The sequence below is a fragment of the Panthera tigris genome, chromosome A2 (genome assembly GCF_018350195.1).
Source record: "Panthera tigris isolate Pti1 chromosome A2, P.tigris_Pti1_mat1.1, whole genome shotgun sequence".
NCBI lineage: Eukaryota > Metazoa > Chordata > Mammalia > Carnivora > Felidae > Panthera > Panthera tigris.
In genome coordinates this window covers 123,688,796-123,714,214 of record NC_056661.1, presented here as the reverse complement: position 1 = coordinate 123,714,214, position 25,419 = coordinate 123,688,796, and the positions used below count along the sequence as shown (strand labels likewise).

The 25,419-nt window shown below is 42.1% G+C and overlaps 1 protein-coding gene across 2 annotated transcripts in view; it reads right to left on the bottom strand.

The window, feature by feature from the left end:
• The window catches only part of BMPER (BMP binding endothelial regulator), a 247,186-nt gene that overhangs the window by 52,913 nt on the left and 168,854 nt on the right, over positions 1-25,419 (bottom strand). For both annotated transcript variants that reach the window (XM_042969737.1, XM_007078567.3), the window contains exon 13: positions 19,515-19,851. In XM_042969737.1, the coding sequence (XP_042825671.1) occupies positions 19,515-19,851 (337 nt within the window). The remainder of the gene's footprint in view (positions 1-19,514; positions 19,852-25,419) is intronic.

The following is a 25,419-nucleotide window of genomic DNA, read 5'->3' as shown; positions in this document are numbered from 1 at the left end:
AGGCACTGGCCAGAAGACAGATGGATAACGTCTCCCATCCTCTGTAGAATACCTAGATTCAAACCATACGGTCACAAGAAATGATTAGGGAAGGGAGCAAAAATGCCAGGTCCACTTAAAGCCCAGTGCTGGATTTTCAGTAGTTGGACCCTAACTGAATATGAGGGCACAGTTCATTCTCTCTATACCCATGTTTATTCTATGATATTTCAAATCCCTATTCCCAGAGGTGCTGCTCATGTCTCAGGGAAGTTTCTCTTCTTCCTCACAGTAAATACTTTGGGTAGCTCAGTCGCTTACGTGGCTGACTTCGGCTCAGGTCATGATCTCATGGTTCCTGAGTTCAAGCCCCGCATCAGGCTCTGCACTGACAGCTCAGAGCCTGGAGCCTGCTTCGGATTCTGTCTCCCCTCTCTCTGCCCTTCCTTTGCTCATACTCTCTGTCTCTCAAAAAATGAATAAATGTTAAAAACATATTTAAAAAAAAACAAACCCAAAGCCCTTTCCACAGTCTGTAAAGCCCTATGTTTCTGCATTTTTTTCTCCCTCTGCCCCTCGCTCCTTCTGCCTCCAGTACAGTGGCCTTTTGTTATTCCTCAAACTCTCCAAGCCCCTTGGACTCTGCCTGGAAAGCATTTTTCCTAAATTGGGGTAGGGCTCACTCCCTCTCTCCCTTCAGCTCTCAGCTCAAATGGTACCTTATCCAAGAGGCTTTTCCTCATCAAGTTACAGGAAACTGCTCCCAGCCCCCAGCAGTGTTCTCCGTCCCCTTTCCTGCTCTGTGTTTCTCAGTAGAACATGAAATCACCTCATGTACTACACATGCATTTGCTTATTCTTGCCATCCTAACCACCCTTCCAGGTCATGAGAATAAAAACTTTGGGTCACAGCTGCATTCCCTGAGCCTAAGAAAGTCCCTGGTAGAGGTGTTCCTCACGACACGGTGGCAGGAATTGTGGTTAACAGGAACACAAGCAAGCTAGAGAGGGAGAAATGGAAACATCCATCTCCCCTCCACAGGTAAAAGAGGACCTTGAATTACGTTGGTGTCTCTCTCCCAGTCTCTGTGTGATAAGCCATTGATTAGTTTAAACCAGTGGTTCTCAAGGTGTGGTCCTCTGACCAGCAACATCAGCATCACCTAGGAACTTGTTAGAAACTCTCAGATCCCACCTCAGACCTGCTGAATCAGAAACTCTGGGTGTGGGGTCAGCAATCTGTGTTTGGACGGGTTCCCCAAGTGAGTCTGATGCCTGCCTAAGTTTGAGAACCACTTGTCTAAATCAGTCAACTGATGTGACTTTCCCAGTTATGGTGATTGATTGGTTTAGAAATGGGCACAAGACTCAAAACCAAGGAGGTTCATGAGACTTGCTGGGGTTTGAGGGAGAAAAAGACTCACCCGTGTCTGCATAATTTGTCTGAAGCTCTAACCAAGAAGTATTTGGGGCGGGGGGCAGGGGGGCTATATTCCAACATAGACACACTGTGGCAGGAACTGGAGAAAGCACAATCCCCGGGAACCTCATTTAAACTCTGAATCAAGCCACGAGCGAAACTGAAAAATGCCCTGACTTTTCAGTCACACGAGTCAATTAATACTCATTTTTACAGATTAAACCCATTACTACTAAAGCTAGTTTAATTGGGGTTTTCTTTAAATGCAACTGAAATAAAAGATCTAATTCATACAAGGCGAGCGACAGTACATGCTACAGCTAAACTTAGGAAATAGAGGATGCCTTCAAAGTGCAAAGAAAAGTTATTCTGCCACTTTAACACCTGGACTCTTGCACTCTCCCTGAGCTGTGATTCTCCACCACCCGAGGGGTGCTCTGGGCCTGAGACTCATGTGGGAAGGGCCTTACCCAATGCTAAAATTGAGGGAAGGGAAAGCAAATGGGTGGCTAGATGGCCCAGCGAGGCAGGGAATGAGTTACTATTATCAAGATCTGAAGGACAGAGCCTGAGAATCAGGCAGGAATGGGCCCAGTGGAGAGTGAAAGGCACAGCTGGGCAGATGGAGGAGCCGTGCTGGTGCCTGGGCTGCTTTTCACTGTAATCTTGTGGCTCAAGGTCTGGGAAGACCCTTTTAAGAACCAAGGGTGAAGCAAACACAAATGACCTTACGCCTCATAAATATGAGCTATTTCACTGATCAGTGTACAATTGCCTTGCCCTGTTTCAGCATCCCTAGTTGCTTCAAAAAGTCCTGTTAAGAGACTTTCCATCTGATGTAAATAATGAAGCACAAGGCCAGTAACTAATAGGGGACCAACTCACGAACAGGTGAAAGCTCTTTGCGGAAGTGTGACCCAACTGCGTGCCTTCAGCCCCTGTGACACACTAGAGTCAAATTACAACTGTCTCACAAAACAGTTACCTGGACTCCTTTTCTCTGCATAGGAAAAGAAATTGTTCTATTAAAATATAGATAATTATGGGGCGCCCCCCATAAGTGGGTTAAGCGTCCAGCTTTGGCTCAGGTCATGATCTCATGGTTTGTGGGTTCAAGCCCTCTGTCGGGCTCTGTGCTGACAGCTGGGAACCTGGAGCCTACTTCAGATTCTGTGTCTCTGTCTCTCTTTGCCCCTCCCCCACTCACGCTCTGTCTTCTCTCTGTATCTCTGAATAAACGTTAAAAAATGTTTAAACAAAATATAGATGATCAAAAACTTCAATGTGTTATCAAGCCTTTAATGGAAGCCTTTGACAAAAATATTCAACAACACAGTACAGATTAGGTCCGGGTGGGAATGTTGAAAACCACACCGGCACTCATCAAGCTCCCAGCACTGCTGGTCCAAGGATAACAAAGAATAGCAAAGGTCTGAACCTCGTGCTGGTGTCTTACGGATCGTGCAGTGGCGGCGTGGACATGGCTTGGCATGCGTGTCTGTGCGTGTGTGCCCACATGTGCAGCAAGTGTGCCTTGATCACTCCAATGTGCCCTGTGAAAGAACACGGCGTGCCCAAGCATATCATAACAAGTAATATAAAGCCCTGCCCGAGATATAACCAAGTCAGTGATACGGTCACCCATGAGGGTGAGGAGAAAACCCACTTGAAAGCTCCATGAGAAGGATTTACCTTCAGGGGAAATATGATTTGACATATAACATGAGTGAATCACACTGACAGGTGAGATTCTGTGTCCTGGGACCTTATTACGTTGAACACAGGAAGTACACAGAGCTCCTTGGGATGGGCACACAGGTAATTCAGGCTTGGCTACATCACTTTAGGGGCATATGAATATGGCACAAAACTCCCTAGTTAGGCCCCTCTCTTCTTGCCTCTGAGCTTGGTTTACTGCTCCCCATCCTTCTGATGTCAGCTCAAATATCATTTCCTGTGAAGAGGGAGTTCTCTGATCCATTGGCCTCCCTCTTCCCCTATACACACACCTACTGGGTCTGATCCTCCTGTAAAATCATCCTCTTATACACCAGTTTTCCTTTGAAACAGACACATATCACAGCACATTTATTTGTGAGGACACTAGATTACTGCCTGTCTCATTCACTAGACTATAAACCCCATGAAGACAGGGACCATGTCTATTTCACTCACCACTGTAATCCCAACACACAAACATCACCTGACATTTAACAGGGCTCAAGAAACATCAGTTAAACAGCTGAAGGGAAAGAAGGAGGGAGGAAAGAGGCAGGATTTTTAAACCCAGCGTCCACTGACCCCTACACAGATAATTCCCTGCTACATGCACAGGTGTGCATGCATTTTTCTGGAAAAAGGACCCTTAGCTTTCAACAGATTCTCAACAAGGACTGTGACTTCCCAGAAGTTAAGAATCCTACCAGTATCTCATCAATCTCAACATCTTAAGAAGTGAAACAAAAATCAATTTCTTTCTTTATAAATTACTTCTAAATAATCTTGAAAAGCAAAAGAAGAAAAAATATGAAAGAGAAATACTTTACGGGTGCAGAGCACCAGAACCAAGGATCTCTGTTCCATGATGAACTCAGCCGTTCACAGTGGTATCGGGCACTAGTGTGCCTTAGTGCTAGGATAATACTGTGGACCAGAAAAACATTTGAATAGAGAGGTTCCTGGGTGGCTCAGTTGGTTAAGCATCCGACTCTTGGTTTTGGCTCAGGTCATGATCTCAGGGTTCATGGGATTGAGCCCTGCATCAGGCTCTGTGCTGACAGTGCAGAGCCTGCTTGCGATTCTCTCTCTCCCTCTGTCTCTCTGCTCCTCTCCCACTTATGCATGCATGGTCTTTCTCAAAATAAATAAATAAATAAACAAATAAACAGACTAACTAAAAAATTTTTTTTGAATAGGAAAACGGTCACCATTTTGAAATTCATATATTTCTCCTTAAAAGACCAATAGGATGAAATTGGTTTACTTAAAAGTCAGCCAACATAAACTGTAGCATAAGACTTCCAAAGCCTGAACAGATAATTTTGCTTAAAAGAAAATATTTTAAAAGAAAAAAAAAATGAAAATAAATTGCAGTATATGAAACATTTGCAAAATCCAAGTGTTTTTAGCTCCATTTAGAAAATGGAGAAAATTTAGGGCTGAGGATGAAGGTTACAAGGGGGAACTATTACCAGATTATGATGGTAATGGTCAAAAGCATAAGCTCTGGGTCAAACAGATTTGGTTTCAAATCCTGACTCTGCCTCTTTTTTGCATGGTGACCTTGGGTGATATTTTTAACTCCTTTAAACTCTAGCTCCTCATCCACACAAATGGAATACTACGGGCAGGCAAAGCCCTTAGAGGCCACTCGGCACATAGCAAGCACCCAAACATGTAAGCTCTTACTCCTCTGTAATTGTAGCATTATCCATTATTATTAACATTGTAATATATTACTAGGACTCGCAGAGTTTCTGGCACATAACGCATGTCAATCAATGCTAGCTAACACGGTCGTTGGTACCTCCTATTACCGAAGCCCATGGATTCATTATATAGTAATTCAGCCCTCTATTTCCAGTCAACTTCAGGATCTTACTCTTTTTATCCCCTCAAGTAAATACCAACCTCAGCTTTTCTACAGTCCTTATTTGCTATTAAGGCCAATAAACCCTAATGGTGGCCACAGAACTATGGGTCAGTATCTGCTTAATATCTTTCCTTCCCGCCTTTGATCACAAAGACAAAATGAAGACTCCAATTTCCTGGTTTCCTTTTCATATGGAAAAGCTTTCAGGGGCTCTGAAAGGTCTTCTGGCCCATATTCTTTGAGCAGCTCAAATGCATCCTACCTTCATGCTCACACATGGGCCATTTGCTTGTGATGCAATGAACAAACCAGCTTGTCTTCTCTCTCTTTTAAAACTCCAAACACTAGGTAAGACAGTAAAGATCATAAGGAATGGCTCTTTCATGTTAAAAGAATTATTAATTCCAGGATTGTCACCAGATTTCCCCATTTCCTTGCAAAGCATTTATTTCTCTATTCTCTGTGCCCATTGACCGGGCTCTTTAAAAGCCTAACGCCAGTAGAAAGGAAACAGATTTTTACAGATACATCCTGTCGGCCGTTCTGGGCGCACAATCCTGGCCCCTGTCTCCGGGTCTGTCTGAGTGCAGAGGATTTGGGTAGCCCTGACTCTGCACAGGAATCCTGGGCTCTGATCCTGATCAACAACAAAGCTACACGGTGTTCAGTCCTCTCTCCCGCCTCACTGGCTGGGTCCTGGGTCATCTAAAAGTGACCCAGGTGGTTCCCTGCACCAGGCTCTCAGTGAAAAGGCATCTCAGCAACCAGGAGAACTTTGACTCTGGATTCTAATTCTGACGCACAAATAACCCAGCAGGGCAAATCCAGCCCTTCTGGTTGGCCTGGCCTTATGAACAAGGAGGCAGTAAGACCAGTACCCTTTCACTCACAAAAACAGACATAAAAAGATTTACTTTGGTGCTTGTACTTTGAACGACACACCAAGAAAATGCCACTGAGGTCCCATTACCGCTTTGGTCTAAGAGGGCATACACTTAGCTCCTAACCCCCTAAGCCATGGGTCCCTCTGCATTCTCATCTCTAACATTTGGAGATAGACTGTAGAGGACAAAACCAAAACCAAAACCCACACATAAGCCCCGTGATCCAAAAAAAAAAAAAAAAAAAAAAAAAAAAAAAAAAAAAAAAGATCATCGAGGAGACAAAATCTCAGAGAATTGAGTCCCTTGAGGACCCATAAACACCTGGAAGCAATTCTTCTTGTAATTCTTCCACTTTGTGCAGAGGCTCTCCAGGTGTGGTCCCCCACCCGAAGCATCACCTGGGAACTTGTTAGAAATGCACATTCTGAGGCCCCACCCTAAACACACTGAATCAGCTCTCTAAATGATTCTGAAACTTGCTAAAGTTTGAGAGCATAGAATATACAACAGGTGCACAAAAACTAGGAAATAAATGAGTGAGGAATAAATGGAAAGCTTTGGCTCTACTGAACCACTGCTCCGAATAACCTGCTCCAGTTAATGTCTGAATGACACTACAGTATGCCCCTTCCATTGTCTAATGGATGGTGGGGCATACACTGTTATGATCTGGCTGAGGCCTTTGCCTCCGGGCCCACTGTCCACACCCCTCATTGTTTATGACACTGCACCATGGAATACCCTTCTCCTAGCTGCCTGGGCCAGGCTCTTGCTGGCCTCCACAGCTCGAACATGCAGTCTTCTATGGCTGGAACCTTTTCCTCTGTCCTTTTCCCCAATACATTCCTCCTCTTTTTGTGCAACTAAACCCTACATATGTTTTAGGAAGTCACCTCCTCCAGGCAGCCACCGCCTGGCAGATTCCCACAGCATCGTGTACATCTTCTTTCAAAAATGCATCCCTCCCTATGTACAGTCCTGTTTACTTGTCACCCTCACTCACTAGCCTGTTCTGCAAGTTCTGTGAGCCAGAGGACTGACTCATTTATCTCATTCACTGCCGTATCTCCAGCACCTTGAACAGCGCCCACTGAATTATGTAATCAATCAATCGTGACTCTAAAATAATCCTTTTTACAATAGATAATATATATCTATTTTATTATTTATTGATTTCACTGACTCCTAGACATGAGTAATTGACCATAAGCCTAGAAAAGAGGACTGTGGATATATAAAACAATAATTCACCATTTTTTTCCCTTAACTAAACTACCCCTTGGTCTTTTTATTTTTTTTTTTAACCATATGCACACTTCTGAATTCTTTTCCCTGGTTGAACCATTTCCCCTCTGAAAGCCTGCGTGTGAATGCCTACGACTCCTTGTCTGTGCCAGGTAAGAAGAAAAATGAGATTGAATTGCAGATTTCCATGTAAATAAAGGAAAATGTGTAGAAGGATCCAGGAATGTAAAACGTTACCTCTTATTTTGTATTCACACGCTCTCCATTGATTTAAATTTTTGCCAGCTCGATTGGGAAATGGTCAAAGAGTCCCAGATGGCTGTCAAACTCAGTACAGCTCTGAGCTCTGGACCGAAGCCCTGTAGCTGCTCCCACAACATATGAGGGCCACCATGACACCTTGGAGAAGTCCACGGTGTTGCCAAGACACCAGCTAATTCTCAAGATGCTGTACCTGTCCCTGTGGTTTCACTGAGCCACAATGCTGTACTCATAATACATCAAAGTTCCAACAAATCTGTGTGGCCTGATGGAAGCCAGCCTACCCAGGGCCATCTCTGAGGACTCCCATATACAGGTTCTCTTGATTCTTAGTTCTGGCACCCAACTGCATACCCTGATTTTCTAAAGGACGATGTGAAACACCAGGGCTCAGGCCTGTCCTCACGTAAGCCACTATATCTTGCTGCTGATACGGCCAGCAGAAGTCAGCTCCTTGGTCATTCCATCTGGGCTTTACAAGGGGAACCTCATTCAGCCTCATAAGCAACCGTTGCTCTATTTCATGACGAAAAACATGGAAGTTCAGAGGTGTTAGATCCCTTGCCCATAATCACTTCACTTATTTCCCAACTTGTTCCAGAAAGGATTTAAATCACCTTACAAAACTACATGCAGAATGAAATAAAATGAAACTTAGTAAATGAGGAAAATGCACAAGGTAGAAATGGGTCACAAACTTGCTCTGAGCTGTCTGGTTACCACTGGCAAGAGGAAAAAAAAATACAGTCCATATCCCAAAGGACTTTTCTCATAAGAGAAAGCCTTGTGTCTTTTATCAGAACCTTTAAATACTTCATTTGCAAACAGTATTAACCAACAATATTTTCTACATCGAAACAACAGCAACAAAAGAAATGAAGAGAGGGAAATAGGGCCAGGGGAAGCCATAACAAGAAGACATGAGCTACTAGGAAGGTCTAAACCTCAAACAGAACTCAGGAACCCCCCTCCCAGGTCTCCTAGGAACGATGTAGCTAATACCCCAGTAAGAACCTTGAAGCGTCATGTGAAGGTTAAATTATGCTCAGATACTATTAAAGAAAGCAAAGAATACTGACATGAAAAAAGTCAGAATTTTGCATACATTTCTTCTTTTCCAGTACTCTGTATTCTTCTAAGAAAAACAAAACATGACACATGAACTCCTTCTATCGTTAATCTCTACCCTCATTAGGGATGAGTTCAATTTTTTAAGTTCACATCTAAATGCTCCTCTAAGACAATTAATTGTCCCTTCTTCCCCTCCCCTTCTGGGTCCATACTGTCAGTTGAAACCATGTGTGAGGCGCACATAGTGAAAACTTTAATGAATTCCCAACTGGCTTTTGGGTTTGCTTGCTTTGTTTTGTTTTAAGAAAAAGCATCCATTTCCATGCAAGATATGAAGAAGTTCTTCCAGCTGGGTCTAGAAATGATCACATAGAACAAAACCAAAACACGTCTTCAGGCTCTGGAGCCAGGCTGAATAGGTTATACTGAGGGCTAACTACAAAACAGGTTTCTATTTCAGAGCAATGAAATCATATTAATAATAAAATTGCCATTGACTGAGCATTTGCCATATTCCAGGCCTGGAGAAAATATCCACGTGGAGTGCCTCCTGCAAGCCTCATAACAAACCCTTAGAGCAATCCGATAGGTCCTCTTACCGCCATCTTCTACACATGGCACATTCGGGGCTTCAGCAGGCAAACTCACCTGCCCAACAGCACACAACTTGGGAATGGAGGAGCTCAGAAATTAATGCAGATTCCAAAGTCTGCCTGACAATCACAGGCATTTTGTACCATTTTATCCATCACTTATTAAAAAGCATTTCTTTGTTTATTCATTTTTTTTCTATTTAATCATTCAACATATATTTTTTCGAGTACCAGGAAATATAAATATTTCACGCGCCTTCTTAGGTGTTGGGCATACGATAATGAGCAAAACATAGAGCTTCAAGGAGGCTACAGCTTAGTAGTGATAAGGTTTTTAAAAACACACTTAGAATACATTTTTCAAATCTGCAATGTTAAGGGAAGTACAGAACCACGTAGTAGAGACAGGGAACCCAGAACTGGTGGTGTCCCATCAAACTATATAAAATGGGAAAGTTTGAAATAGTTAAAAAAAAAAAAAAGAGTGCTCATATTGCACTTTCTGTCAATATTTAAAGAACAGTAAAAACAAAGACAAGTCCAAGTTGCTTTCTACATAGAGTAGCTGTCTATTACTGTGTAAAAAGGTTAGTGGCTTAAACAACAAATTACGTGGCTTAAAACAACACACATTTACTATCTCTAGATCAGGAGTCCAGGCAGGGACTCTGCTCAGGGTCTCACAAGGATGTGATCACGGTGTTGGCTGGGGTTGTTGTCTCCTCTGGACCTCAATGGACAAGGATGTGCTTCCGAGATCACAGGGCTGTTGGCAGCATACCCATTACTTTCTTGTATCTCCCTGACAAGTATGTTTTTTTTTTTAATTACTTAATTTATTTTTCATTGAAGTATAGTTGACATACAAAGTTATATTAGCTTCAGGTTATAGCATGGTGAATCAACATTTACAGACATTACAAAATGCTCACCATGATAGGTCTAGTTATACCTATCACCACACAAAGCTATTACAATATTGTGGACTGTATTAACTATGCTGTACTTTTCATCCCCATGACTTATTTATTCCACTTCTGGATATTTGCCTAAAGAAAAACACACTAATTCAGAAAGATATATGAAGCATTATCTATAATAGCCAAGATATGGAAGCAACCTAAGTATCCGTCAATACATGGATGGTGGATAAGGAAGATTTGTACATATGCAATGGAATACCACTCAGCCATAAAAAAGAATGGGCTCTTGCTATTTGTGACAACATGGATGGAGCTAGAGGGTATTAGCAAAGTGAGTCAGACAAAGACAAATACTATATGATCGCACTTATATGTGGAATCTAAAAATCAAAACAAACCAACGAACAAAGCAGAACAGAAACAGACTTAGAGATATAGAGAACAAACTGGTGGTTGCCAGACTGGAGGCGGTTGGGGGGAAGGGAAGGGTGGAAGAGGTGGAGGGGATTAAGAGGTACAAATTCCCATCACTTTCTCAAAGTGTCAGCTGTGGCAGCCTCCTTTCAGGTCTTCAAACGGGCCACACCCTCCCAGCCCTGGGGCCTCTGCCCTTCCTCCTGCGTTGGCCGGCCTCCTCGCAGTCCTTTCCCATCTGCAGTGGATTCCACTCAAAGCGGAGCTCCTCATGCAGCCTCTTTGTGTGCACCTAATTCAGAGCTAGCCTCCCTGACTAACCAGCCTGTTTCCTCCATTACTCTTCTCACAGTTGGCAGTGACCTTGTTTCTTATTTATAGTTGTCTGCTCACGCTAGACTCCGGGTCCTCTGAAGGAAAAGTTTTTGTCTCTCTTGTTCCGTCCTGAATTGCCAACCTGCAATGGTACCCGGCACACAGCAGGTGCTCAGTTGAAAGTTGTAAAAGGAGCAAAGTAAATAATTAATGAAATCCTCTTCCACAGACTCGTGGCGGAGCAGGATATTTGAAAACTTGAATGGACAGTGAGAGACGTTGAGACCAGCCATGGACGTTCTTACCAGAGTTCCCAGACCACAACAGGGAAATGAAGAAAACACTATCCACGTCAGCTTCGCTCTCACGGATGGAAAATGCCTTACGCTCATAAATAATGAAAATGTAAGGAAGCTACACCAGACTGTCTCCTGCTTACTGAGAATAATCAAGGCATCCCCTAAGCAGCCAAGAGAGGTGCTACAAAATAATTAGTGTTTGACCTGTGACAATGACACTCATTCAAATCTGTGTTCAAAAGCCTCATCTAATTGCATCCCAGAATGTAATTTTCTGAGGAGAAACACTGCAGGATTCTAGGAAGTTGATGCTGAAAATAAATTCAAAGCTAACATTAAAATCAAATCAAAATTAGATTTAACCTTGAGCCAGGCAGGTTGTATAGTGAAAAATTGACCTTGCCCCAAAGTCTGGCCCTGGTCTTTGGCTCCCCAGGGGTGTGAGGGAGTGATCCCCAGGCCCCTGGAATACCCTGCCTATCCGGAGTATTGTTTTCTACCTGGGGGCTTTGGACACCAGACACTCTAACAATGGGATTTATGGTGGGGGCTTTGGGCCATATCACAACAGTCCCAACCTCCAGAGGAACTGGGTATGAAAGGCATTAGCATGGCCTCCAGGAGGAGCTGGAGACCACGTCATCCATGTAGATAGCAGGTGGTAGTCCCAGGAAAATCTTGGGATACCAAAGGCTCAGGTGAACTTCCGTGATTGGAAGTACGCTGTGAAGAGTGAATATTGCCAGCACTGTGGCCAAGAGGAGTTAATGCCAGTCCGTGACTCCATAAGAGATAACAGCAGAGGCTCATGCTTAGCCCTTTCCTGGGCTCTGCCCTGTGTCTCTTCTGATCTTAATCTGTATCCTTTCCCTATAATAAACTATAACCACTAGTGTAACAGCATTCGGTGAGTTATGTTAGTCCTTCCAGCAAATTGTTGACCCTGAAGGTGATTTGGGAATGCCTCCAAACTGGTGGTGTCAGAAGGGAGGGTTGTCTTTGTAGTTGGCTGGACATACAGTTGGCTCAAACTCTCCTCAAAGGGTAACCTACTTGCTAAGATAGGTCCCATTTTTCTTTGTTTCTTCTTTAAACCATAGTGTTCCTCTCTTTTTGATATGAAAATTTAAACAGGAGATGATTTTCGACTTGGATGCAATGATGTTCCAAGCAACCCTGTACCTTTCTAAGCATACTTATGTATTTTTCTTTCTGCTTTGGCCCCAAGAAAACTGGATTAACCTGGAAGGCCCTTCTGAGCTGAAATCCAGGCATCTAGAAGGCAGTTTAAAACCTTTCTTTTGGGTTATGCTGCTGGGGCAAACAGGAAATAATCTACCTGTGGCTGCCATGGAAAAGAATAAATGAAAGATGAAGGGAAAAACCACAATGAGGCTTTGATTCCAAACTGGCTGAAGGCTCAGGGCCAGTGACAAGGTAGAAGGGGTGTGCCTCCTTGGTGAGAATACTGAGAATTCTCAGTACTGAGAATACTGAGTGAGAATACTGCACAGGGTCAGTTGGCCATGGCAAGATCACCCCACTGGAGGTCAGTTGCTGTGCCTCCAGAGGAGGAGGCTAATTTGAGGTCCTAAGACCAACTGAAAGAGACCAACACAGAAGTGTCTGTGGATGAAAATACTGCGTAAGAAGATGGCAAGGCCAAATCCTAGCTGAGACACAGAAGAGGAGCTGGGAGGTCCAGGTGGCTTTTACGTGAATTGTGAGTAGACACAGGTAGGTGCTAAGGTCCAGAGGCAGTCGCAGCAGTAGGCTCATGCAATAAGAAGCGTGGACAGTTCTTGGAGAATTGAAGGTGGACCAGAGGCGCTGCTTGCCCTGACTAGTCTACTCCCTGACAAGACCGAGATGCATGCACATTCTGGCTATGGGTGTGTAGCTGCGTGTGGGGATAAAGACGTAAGATGGACGTGGAATTGAGGGTAGCAGAAGTCACAGTTAGTTCAGAGAGGATGAAAACAGGAGAGAGCTTGGAAGGGAGCTAAGAAACATTTCCTTCCAGGGGTGACTTCCAGGGGTGATGCTGGGTGAAATGCAAAAGGGTAGGAAAGATATTCCCCATTTCCCTGTGAACCTAAAATCCAATGCGGGGGAGACAATGGCAGTGCAATATAGCATAGGTGCTAAATAATGATGAGCACAATCAGCATATCTAAGAAACTAAAGAAAGAACATTTATAGCAGCCTGGATGAGACTTGAACTGTACCTTCAGCTGAAATCAATGTAGAAAATGAGGGTATCCCAGGCAAGGGAATAACATGGACCCAGAAGCAGGAATGTACATTGTATATTTAGGTACAGTGAAAGGAATAGCCTAGGGCAGAAGTTAAGAGTGAGAGCAAGAGCCAGAGAGCAAGAGGGCGAGAGAGAGAGAGAGAGAGAGAGAGAGAGCGAGAGAGTGCTAATAAGTAGGAAGCTAGTCTGACAGGTGGTACAACTCAGGTGTCTACTGCCACCTGGTGTCAGCATACCTTTTTGACAGATTCAGAGGGACTCTTCCTGAAAGATTAGTTTGCCAAAAGAAAAATAAAAAGAAAGGCCCATGTCACACTTAAAAATGAACATCTCATTTGATTCAGGGCTCTAGTTCTAACGGCAATTTGAGACAAGTTATTAAAAGATGTAAAGAGAAACGTTCTAAGCATGTTCTTCTTTGAAGCAAGGGAAGATTGATTTTAATTATAGAATAGCAGTGAGCTTTATATGACTTTCTCACACACACACACACACACACACACACACACGAAGTCTGTACTCCTTGCCTGATCTCTTCTCTTGTTTTATAATAAATGATTAGTTTCCTTTATAGGAAAACACAAAGTGGGTTCTCCACAGAGTCTGTGATCTTCTGGAAGGAAGCCACTGTCAGTCCCAGGACGCCAGTATATCCAACACCGTTGTGCTATCGAAGTTCTAATATCCTCTTGCTCTGCCTCCCGCCCCCTACCTCCCGGTACCTCTGCAGGAAGGACACATCTGTGAATCCTCTGGCATTACTTCAATTCCTTACAGCTGTAAAAACCACTGCATGGAAAGAAAAGAACATTTCCTAGACTGGGAATCCCCAGACACTTTCCCATCCCGAACAAGTGAACAGAGCTTTTGCTCTGATGAATTATACCCCGTTAAGGAGAGCAGAGAGAGGAAAACAGCGCCGAGATGACTGTGGTCTATGAATGTCTGGGCTTTGTGGCAGTTCCCATTCATTCTTCTGACTTCTCTCCTGCCCTGACTTAAGAGCCCTGCTTTACTGGGAGGTTACACTTTCTTGTTACTATTTTATCCAGGATTGGGTCTGTATTAAGGAAAAAGCCCATTGCTGATGTTTCATACGCAGTAACTAGGTCTTCTCTTTCCCCAGTATGACCCACAGAGCCCAGCCCACCTCCTTGCCTCTCCCATCCCAAGGCTGCCAAAGTTTTTCTTCAGTGTGGCCCAAGGCAGCAGTGGGGAGCAGATTTGATATTGGCTGCTGAGGGTCTCCAGGGAGCCTTTGAGGTGGGGGATGGGGGGGGCATCTGCCTATTCCTCCTGGATGTCTCGGCTGGCATCCGGGACACGAATAGACAAGGCAACATGAGGCCGGGAAAGTAAGGTGAACAAGAGAAACGAGAAGAGAGGCTTGAAAATACTCGACATTTCCCCCTCGGGGAAGTCTCTGTGTGAATCCAAATAGAATTCAAATGACTTTGCATCAATTTTTCCACAGTACACTATCTCCCTAGCTTCTAGGAATTTCTCCATAACACACCAGTGAAGGAGAATGCAAAACATTATTAAAGGGAATTATCTAATTTAAGGACAAGTCAATTAGCAACTCTAGGACTTAAGACACATTAACAATGCAGCCAGCTAAAAATTTTATGTGATTCATAATTAAATTACCTTGCACCTAAACATATTTGATTAATGAATTAAACCAAATTATGCTGATCACAAAGATTAAATTAATATTTAATTAAATATCACATTTTTCTTTTTTTAAATATCACATTTTTATGCCAAATCAGCCCACGAGGGGTAGAATTGATTTGTGAATAAAAATTAGCAAAACCTAAAAAGTTTCCCAAAAGAGAAAAAAAAATTTTTTGGCTAATTTCTTACTCACAAAGTTTTTCAATTTTTCAGATGATAGTTTACTATTTAAAATGTTGAATTGGATAAAAGACCAAAATAAAATAAAAATAAGAGTCTAAAATCCTAGACATCTCAAAAGTAAATTCTAATTCAGAAAAATTATAATTATTATTTTCACTTTATAAGAATATTTCTCATACTTATAATAGAATTTGCTCTGTGGAATTTATCATATAATTAAGAAAACCCCAAAAAGGTACCATTTCCTCAGAGAAATGTCTTCTTTGTTCCCTTTCTTCTCCATTGTCACAAACACAGTGGTGCTTGGAAGGCTGCATTTGTATGCTATGTGACCTTATTCTTTGTCCTTGAGGGAAATACTCATATTTCTTTGGAGGGTGAGGGGGAAATACAAGGAGTCAAATTTATATACAATTTATGTATATGACTTTTCATGATATCAAGGCAAATCTCTTTAGTCCTGTAATGATTCAAAACTAAGGTCACAACCACAGTCATGACTGTGTTTTCAGGTTCATTTTAGAAATTCCACCAATGACATAAAATATATAAGCAAAAATTTACATGGGTGAGATATCATATGATTGCCATTTTCTTCTTTATTCATTTTAATATTATTTAAATGTCATACAATGAACATATATTACTCTTAAAAGACAAAAATGCATTTTTATTTTTTAAATTTATTTATTTATTTATTTATTTATTTATTTTTAATTTTTTTTAACGTTTATTTTTGAGACAGAGAGAGACAGAGCATGAACAGGGGAGGGGCAGAGAGAGGGAGACACAGAATCTGAAACAGGCTCCAGGCTCTGAGCTGTCAGCACAGAGCCCGACGCGGGGCTCGAACTCACGGACCGTGAGATCATGACCTGAGCCGAAGTCGAAATCTTAACCGACCGAGCCACCCAGGCGCCCCTTTTAAATTTATTTTTAATGTTTATTTATTTTTGAGAGAGAGAGAGAGAGAGAGAGAGAGAGATTGCGAGCCAGGGTGGAACAGAGAGAGAGGGAGACACAGAATCAGAAGCAGGCTGCAGGCTCTGAGCTGTCAGCACAGGCCTGATGTGGGGCTCGAAACTGCGAGCAGTGAGATTGTGACCTGAGCTAAGGTGGGATGCTTAATTGACTGAGCCACCCAGACTCCCCCAAAAACACGTTTATAAAAAGGATTTCAGGGGCACCTGGGTGGCTCATTCTGTTAAGCGTCCAACTCTTGGTTTCAGCACAGGTCATGATCTCATGGTTTCATGAGTTCGAGGCCCATGTCCGGCTCCGTGCTGACAGCATGAGCCTGCTTGGCTGTCTCCCTCTCTCTCTCTGCCTCTCCCCCACTTTTGCTGTCTCTGTCTCTCTCAAAATAAATAAATTAAACTTAAAAAAATTTTTTTTTAAAAAGATTGCAATGGAGTCTTCTCTTATACTATCTCATTTAGTGTGACCAATGAGAAAGAGTTGACTTTTAATTGTTCCAGGGATTTATCAGTGAGAAGCTATCTAATTAGTTCTCCATGATGTAAGCAGGAGAAGATATCAGCAATCAGAGAGATAAGTAGCTAAACTGAGGACAAGATTCTCCAGGGAAAGAAAGGGACACAGGACAATAACACACGGTGCCAGTACTGGCTGTCTACCATGTACAACATGGCACTGCCCATTGACCTTGGTCCTTGGAGGAGAAGCCCCACCAGGCCATTACTGTCCTACCTATTCTATAGGTAAAGAATCTGAAACTCAGCTAGCCACTAGGGTCATACAGCTAGAACACCGCAGAGTTGAGATTAGGTCCAACTCGGCATCACTCAGCACATTCTCTGTCCATTGCTTCCTAAAGCCTCTCTGAGGTTTGGTCCTCATCGGAGATCCCATGGAACACAATTACCTTTCTATGTTGACCCTGTTTATCTTCTTTTTCCTGTCACATGTATCCTTGAAAGAAAGGAAGAAACCCGAAATCTATCCAACATTGGCCACCCTCACCCTCACTTGAAAATGCAGGAAGGCGCACCTCGTGGTTGGGGCACGAGATCATCAGCATGATGTGTGACAGGCAGGTTGTCCAACTCCGCTCTACTGAGTTCCTCTGCCTCTTCCAGGAAAGAGTGGCTGGCCGCAGAAGGGTGCCCTGCCACTACACCATGCATGGCAGAACGTGAGCTCATCTCCCATCACATCTGGTGCTCCAAACCTCAGTACACAAAGATCCCGGGAGCATTCTCATAAACTCCCCAACTCTACACATCAAGCCCCTTCCACAAATAAGCAACCCCCACTATAGTGCTGTGGTGGCTGCAGCAACTTCCAAGGGCAGAAGGCAAACATTTGCCTGGCCACCTAACAATTTTGGTTCTCTCTGTTCATGACTATGCCATTTCTCATGACTTCTGCCAAGGTGTTAATCGTATTTCTGTTTGCAGTCCAGGGATCATAATATGAAATAAATCACCAAAGGGAAAAGAAATAGAAATTTGCAAAAAGGGACTAATCTCTGCAGCCCTGCTCTTCAATTTTTGTTTTCAACACACTCCTTTGAAATGGGATAAAAATCAAAGGTGTAGACTATTGGGGACCTGGGAGAAGTACAGCGTTTCCTTTCTTTGTTAGACAGAGAAGGGTCTAATCAAAATCTGCAACCGAGGCAGGGGAGCTTCCCAAAGAGTCATTATGCTCATCATTTAATTTAATTAATAGAAGAAATTACAGGAGCCATCAATTACATAGCATTTGGGCACATGCATTTACGTTCATAATCACATTAAATCTGAATTACAACTCTTTCCGGTAGGTTCTTTTATTATCCCCACTTCACAGATAAGCAAACTAAGGTTTAGAGAGCTTAAATCATTGCTCAAGGTTGTAAAGCTGGGCTGTATTTTTAGCCCCAGAAGACCACAAAGTTCTTAATTGGTATGCCCTACTGCTTCCCCTCAGACTTTCAAGTGATGAGTATTTAGATTCCAAACAAAGCCTGGTTTCTCTGCCCAGCTCTTCAATTCACTCCGAAGTCTTACATTAAGATTTTTCAATTTAAAAAGCCATGCAGGGGCACCTGAGTGGCTCAGTTGGTTAAGCGTCTGACTCTTGATTTTGGCTCCAGTCATGACAGTTTGTGGGATCAAGCCCTGAGTTGGGAACATCTACTGTCAAGTGAGGAACCCACTTGGGATTCTCTCTGCCCTCCTCTGCTCACACACGTTCTATCGCTCTCTACTCCCCACCCCAAAATAAACAAATAAATAAACCTTCTTTAAAAAATGATCTTTCAATTTCAATAGACAAGGGTGGGGTCAGTCTAGGGGGTGGTACAGGAAAGAGGAAGAAGGGAACCCAGGGATTCAAATTATAACAGGAAAATGGCTTGAAAGAGCTAAACGTAGGAGTTGGACCCAAATGGTTTGGCAGACACAGCCATGTTTAGGGGTGTGTGATGACAGGGACAGTCCTTTTTCCACTCCACTTTGAGCTGTCTTTGTAGAACTTTATCTTTTATGTCCAAAGATCAAATAAAAAAAGATCACATTTAACGAGAACTAGGGGAAATAAACTGGTGGCAATTAAAGAGTAAAAATAACTTTTCTGTGGCTTCAGACCACAGGAGTTTTCTCATTTTAAGAGGCACAGGCAAATCACTTAAACAAGGCCTTTTGGGCTGTGTCTTCTCATGTTTCCTCCCACACCCATGGTGGTTAAAGTTATAGACAGTCATAGCTCTTGAACCCATGGAATTGTGTAATAAATGGAAGTACAACCAGGCCAGACTCGTCAACTCACAAATTCAGCCTCGCAGCATGGAAGAAAAGGTTATAGAATCCATATTCTCAATGAGAGACCTCTCTTCTTCCATCTTCAAGCCTTCTTTCTACTCTCCCCTAAATTTGGTTGTGAAGTCTGATAGTTGGCCAAGATCTAAGGAATCCTCATTTCACTGCCTTGTTTTCCACCTGCAGATGTTTGGGACTAGACCAGGAGGCAGACCTGAACTGTTCCTCGGGCCTCAAATGACCAAGCTCACTCAAACACCCAAGTCACCCAGAGTTGTTTGAGATTCCCATCTCTATCCTAAACCACTGTAGTTTAGACAGAATTTGGGAAGCACTCCTCAGTCTTAGAGTCAAGCTAACACCTAGAAAAATCACCAGCCTTCCAGTGAGCCTGCAGACACAAAAACAGAATGATCTATAGGAGACAGCTCTGAAATACTCCCTACAATTTCTTTATTTGGGACACAATGTGGTACTCAAAATAAGATCAGTCTCAACACAAGAAAGAAAAAGTGTTTATCCTGTGACTTGGGGTCCCTTGTTTTGTACACCAGAAGATTTGATATACTCTGTTTCAAGATCAGGTCAATCCTTGGTCTGTAACCCAAACCATCCCCCAAAACACTGTACTTACCGGTAGAAAGTGGCATAGTCCACAGTTGAGTGGCAGGTCTGAAACTCCCAGGATTTGAGTTTCTGGCATTCTCGATGAGCTCGGAGCTTTACCTTCACTGTCCCTTGACACAGTTCAGGCACTGGTTTTTTTCGAGGTCTGTTGCAGAACTCATTGGATTCTACCCTCCAGGACTCAGCAAAGTCATCCACATCAAACTTGAAGTTTCCGTCTCCACCAATTAAATCATCACGCTTATGTCCATTGTAGTTGCCACAAAGACCACAGAGTTTGCCCTTGAGATGAGGGGCAGCCATGACTTCGACAAAACTGTCTCCATCCCAGGATATTTCCAAACCTGGAGTAAAAGGAGAGGAAAAGAGGATCAACCACTTCTCAATCCACCAATTATTCCCAAGTGCATATATGTAAGGACACAGTACATATGACTAACCTCTAACAAGGAACACTAAGTGTCTATCCAAATTCCTGTTACTGTTTAATCTCACCACATTAAATGTGGTATGACATTACATGAGTCACTTACTTTTTGGGGTTCAGAAGTTTTAAACTGTATAAAGTTTGTCCTAACCTGATACCTTATGTACCCTGGCTTGCCTTGCAGAGGACTATTCATTGACCGTGGTCCTCTAAGGTTTATAGTTTTGCCCTTTCCTATAGTAATTGTGTTGGTCCAACTAGTGCTTTCATTTATCCAATGATAAGTGAAATGTAGAAATGTAAAGATAACAAAGATGATAGTTTTTAATGTAATCTTCTTTTTATCCAAAAATCCTCCATGCAATTATACCAAATGTCAAATGAAAATTTCCAAGTTATTTGTCATAGTGGAAGTATCAAGGTAATAAATATATAGCTTCTGAATAGGTCCTATTCAAAGGAGAACACTTATATAAACACAAATGTTTGCCTCCTCTTTGTTTTACAGACATCCCTGAAACAAGGATGGCTGTTTAATCAATGTTTCCTAGGGTTGAGTTGTTGTGGAACCCTTCCAACCTTCATAGCCCCAAGCTGATCATAAACTTCAACATTTGAGAAGGCACTGGAGGCTACCAGGCCATGGGGGAAAGTTTCTCGTGTGCTAGATAGAATCAGCAGGACAGTACAATCTTGTTCACCAAGGTAATAATCTTCACTCCGGAAGGCAGAAAATATAGGCTTCTCTTAGTTTGCTGAACTGACCATCTAAAATATTGGAGGCTCTGTCTGTAAATATTCATGTTTTTTCAGATACGCTAGCCCAAGACTTCCAAGATCCATCAGCCGATGAAATGACCCCATTGAATAGAATTTCTATATCACATGTAGGACAGCCAGGTTATGTGGTCACACAGCACAGATCAGTCTGACTAAAAGGTCAAGAAGAAATGTTCTCATGTACCTCCTGATATTGTGTGTGAAGACACTGTGCATTAGATAAAGTTGAGGACTTTTATGAAAAGCCTTTTGAGGTTCATTCCAGTGCAAATGACAAACTCTTCTTTCTGGTCAGAGTTTTTCTTTATGTTTCAGGTGTGCATTGGAAGCTTTTCTTACTCTTTTCCTGATATTACCCTGGCAGTGCCTGAGTTTCCCAGCAAACAGACAAAGTAGGTACCAGTTCTGTGACATGAACACCAGGAGAACATCTACAAAAAGCTGGTGTTCATTTCTGCCCTAGGACTTCTCCTTATTCACTGTCACTGTCTCCTAAGAGTGACAACCCAAAGAAAAAGTTTTTGTTTGTTTTTTTTTTAACAGAAAAAGAGAAAGTCTTCCCATGTATGTATTTTTAAGTCTTACCCTCTTGGGTTTCTAACAAAATCTAGTCTTTCATTTGGCCTTTTACTGAGCCTCTGGAAAAAGCAACATGACTTTCCTCTTAGAAGACCTTGCAAGACTAGGTTGGTGGACAAATGTCCAACAGATGCTCAGAAGTTGGGGGATAAGGCAGTGATGGGAAAGAGAAGGGCAGAGGAGGAGGGAATGGATCTCGTCTGGATATAAAATTGGCATAAGACAAAATCAGAGTGATGTCAGATTAGTGAGAAATGCCCAGAAGTAAGATTCTAAAGCCAATATTCCCTAAGTCAGAACATGATCCAAGAGGAGAGAAGGCTGGCCAAATAGCATTCCTGTGAGTAGGCCACACAACTGCCACAAGAAAGAGTTACAAATCCACGTTAGGGAGTTATTGACAGAATAAATCGGTGCTGTAAAACTAGGTTTCTCAAGAAATAAACAGGCCCATATGGAAATCACTGTATGGTACATGAAAGGAATGGAAGTGTTCTTAGTACAAGGCCAATGGTAGAGAAGACCTCTTGGTATGGAGAAGAAGTTGGATTCAGAAAATTAAATAGAGTTGGATAAAGAAGCAAGAAAGAAGGTCATAAGAAAGTCTCTCTTAGAGAGAGGCAAACCAAGAAACAGACTCTTAACTATAGAGAACAAACTGATGGTTACCAGAGGGGAGGTGGGTAGTGGTATGGGTTAAATGGGTGATGGGTATTAAGAAGGGCACTTGTTAAGAGCACCAGGTGTTGTATGTAAGTGATGAATCCCTAACTTCTACATATGAAACTAACATTACATTGTATGTTAACTAACTGGAATTTAAATAAAAGCCTGGAAAGGAAAAAATCTCTCTCAGGAGTAATTTGATGAAGAGAATAGAGTGATGGGGCAAGATGATCAGAGAAAGGACACACTGTGAGATTATCCACACACTGGACTGCCCTCCTCTGTGGATCTCTGTGACACAATGGTGTCATCTCCGACAACTACAATTCTCCTATAAAGTGATTTATATTTTTTCATACCCCATCATCGAATACATTATCTGGCACCTAGTGTGCACTCACTAAATGAATGAATTACCCTGTAAATTGATACATTTTGAGTTGAATCTGCAAAGCCAGAGAAACTGTGAATTTCATGCTAGTTAAGACACTGAAATAACAATTTTGAAAAAAAGACAAGCAAACTATAATATGATTTGTAATAAACTCTCTAAGGTATAGAAGAAACATGACCTCACAAGCCTGTAGCCAGGCAGCTGCCCAGCAAGAGAAATGAGGGAAGAAAATCAATTCCATACAGCATTCTAACTTTTAGAGCATAATTCCAAAGACTTTCCATGTTGCAAAATTTTCCAAACTGCAAATCTCTTTCCTAGACAGTAGGCAAATGCTATTCTTCCAAATGCCACAATGGTTGAGAATTTATATCCAAAGGAGTTCCAACATCATTACTGACAATGATATAACAAATTTGAGAGTTTGGGCAACTGAGTTCATGTGAAATCAACTCACAGTGGACAAGCCAGTCATTATGTTCTTTTCATGCAATGGATTGCCTCTCCGTTGCATGTCTGGGAAGATGCAGACCCACCGTTTTTAGCAAACTCTTCTCAAAACTCTTGACCTCTCAGTCATAAAACATGGTCCCAAAAGTAAGAGAATAATTTGTAATTCACTCTCTCTTCCTCCTCTTTCCTTTGTTATTACTATATTAAGAGGATTTTCATGGACCAATGCTAAGGGATGACTTACCCAACTACAGATGGCTTTGTCTATTGCTATATCATATACATATGTGTTTGCATGATTATTATTACCCTCTATGTGAGTAAAATCCATGCAAAGTAAATTACAATAGTGACAGGCAAAAAAAATGAATAAGTTATAAATGAAGAAATTGCTCTTTCAAAAGACATTTTAAATAGGCATCTTACGAGATGAAAACATTGTGGAAGTGTTTGAGAGGCCGGGGTTAGTTCTTTCTACAGCTGGGATGAGTTTCCCAATTCCTCTGCACGGGAAACTGAGTAGAAATAACTGGCAGAGTCAGAAGGCCAAAGCCAAAGCACATGTCCCATCTGGAGGTGTAAGCAGCAGCCACATTCCTTCCACTGCATAAAGCGCCTTCCAATTATCCCTTCTCACCAGTGAATGTTTTACCAACTTGTTTTTCACCCTTCAAATGTATGACCAGGCTCCACACCACTGGTTTTGGGGTTGTGTTTTTTTGTTTTGTTCTGTTATGTTTTGTTTTTTGAGGGGGAGAAGTCATTGTTCTTTTATTTTCTTGCTGTTTTTGTTTTGCTTTGTTGTTGTTTTGTTTTTGTTTTGGGTTTTTTTGGTTCTTCTTTTTTTTTTTTTTTTTTTTTTTTTTGGTCATTATTGCTTTTGCTGTTGTCCAACTTAAAGACAGAGGAGGTACAAAATCTATAGACATACCATAGTAATGCTTAAACATGGATGGTTTTTCTGTTCAGATTTTATACCAAAGGAAAAAAAAGAAAAAAAATATATATATATAGTCTCCAGGTTCATAAAGTGTAGAACTCTACCAAAAATAAAATAAAAAACCACACTCCCACGTGTTAATGCCTTCGGGTGGAGCTGACGTAACTCTCTCAGGTAGAGTTGATGAAGTGAACAGATGGCAGAAAGGAAATATTTTTAAATTATTCACTAAGTGCCAAGAGTTGGGGTAGGAGTGTGATGGGGGTGGGCAGTGCTTTCTCAAGCTACTAAACCAGCCCCGTGCCCTCTGTACCACCCCGGTTGTTATTAGGTAAGGCAGCTACAGCCTAATCCCACCAAGCCACACGGCCACCTGTGCTCCTCTGCCAAATGATTCCGTCATGAAGTGCTGAGTTCATAAAAGACAGGGGCCAAGAGTCACTTCTCCCCACTTCCCAGCCTCCGAGCTGTAGGCTTGATATAAACTGTTATTTTGAAAAAAGTTCCCTCTGATCATATGAGGCTTACAAAATTACAAAAATAATCTATGGGAGAAGAACACTCCAAGGATATACTGTGATATTTTAAGAAGACAATCAATAGGTGATAAAAAAAAAAAAAATATCCCTAAGGCGTAGTACAGACTGAGATTGGTCTTGGGAGAAGACTGGTATCTGGAAATGGAAGTGTTCCACTCATAGGATAATCTCAAAGCACGGTTAGTGCCCAGAGGAATACAGTTCTTCCCTAGGAAGCAGAAAGTTTATGCTATGCGTAATTGTTCAGCTGGGTATTAAGGGCATCACATGACTTACTTGCATCATGGTAATAGAGATGGAAAGAAGAAAGGAAATTGTAAAACTGAGTTCAAGGCCAAGAAGAGTTAAATTCACTAATCTAATTATGGTGTTTATGATCTATTATTATTTTCCTAGCAGCCTCATCCTTTCACTAATTTTTACAATGTGGAATCCTTACAAGAGTACACTTATTCCATACGGTATTGCCAGCTATGAGGGGAACAGTATCGAACCTCCTAGACTGTTAGCAATCTTCCAGTATCCAGGATCCCTTTGAAAATTGGGCTGTGGTTGACCAATAATTTCCATATCAGTAGAATCCATTGTGTTCAGCTGGCATGCAAACAGATAAGCAAGGTGCTTCTAATTAGTGCTGTATAATAATGAGCTATCTTGTGCACAATTTACAGGGAGCCACAAACTGTAGCCTTCGTTAAAAGAATGAGCTGAGGCCTATGTCTACAGAGTGACATGGCATTTGAATAAAACAACAGGTGTCTGAATTTTCTGAGGAGGACTAAGCCCTCTAAAATTGAATAAATAGATCTCTTCACACCTGCTACATTCAAAGTGAAGTTGGGAATCCTCCCTTTATAGAATGTTCCAATACATTAATATTTAAATTTTTCTCACTGCAACCATGTTATGCTCCCTAAATAAAAGCTCCCTAAGCTTCTCCTTGGCTTGCTGCCTTTGTTTAGCTAAGCTGGCATTCCATAAACTCAGATCAATTTGTCAAATGTATTTTGGCTTGAAGTGAAACAATTAACAAGGTTCTGAAGGACAGCAGAGAACAGACTCTGTAGTGCTTCAGAAGTGCCTGCTCTATCAAATATTTCCCTTTTGGATCCATATTATCTAAAGGAACTGGAA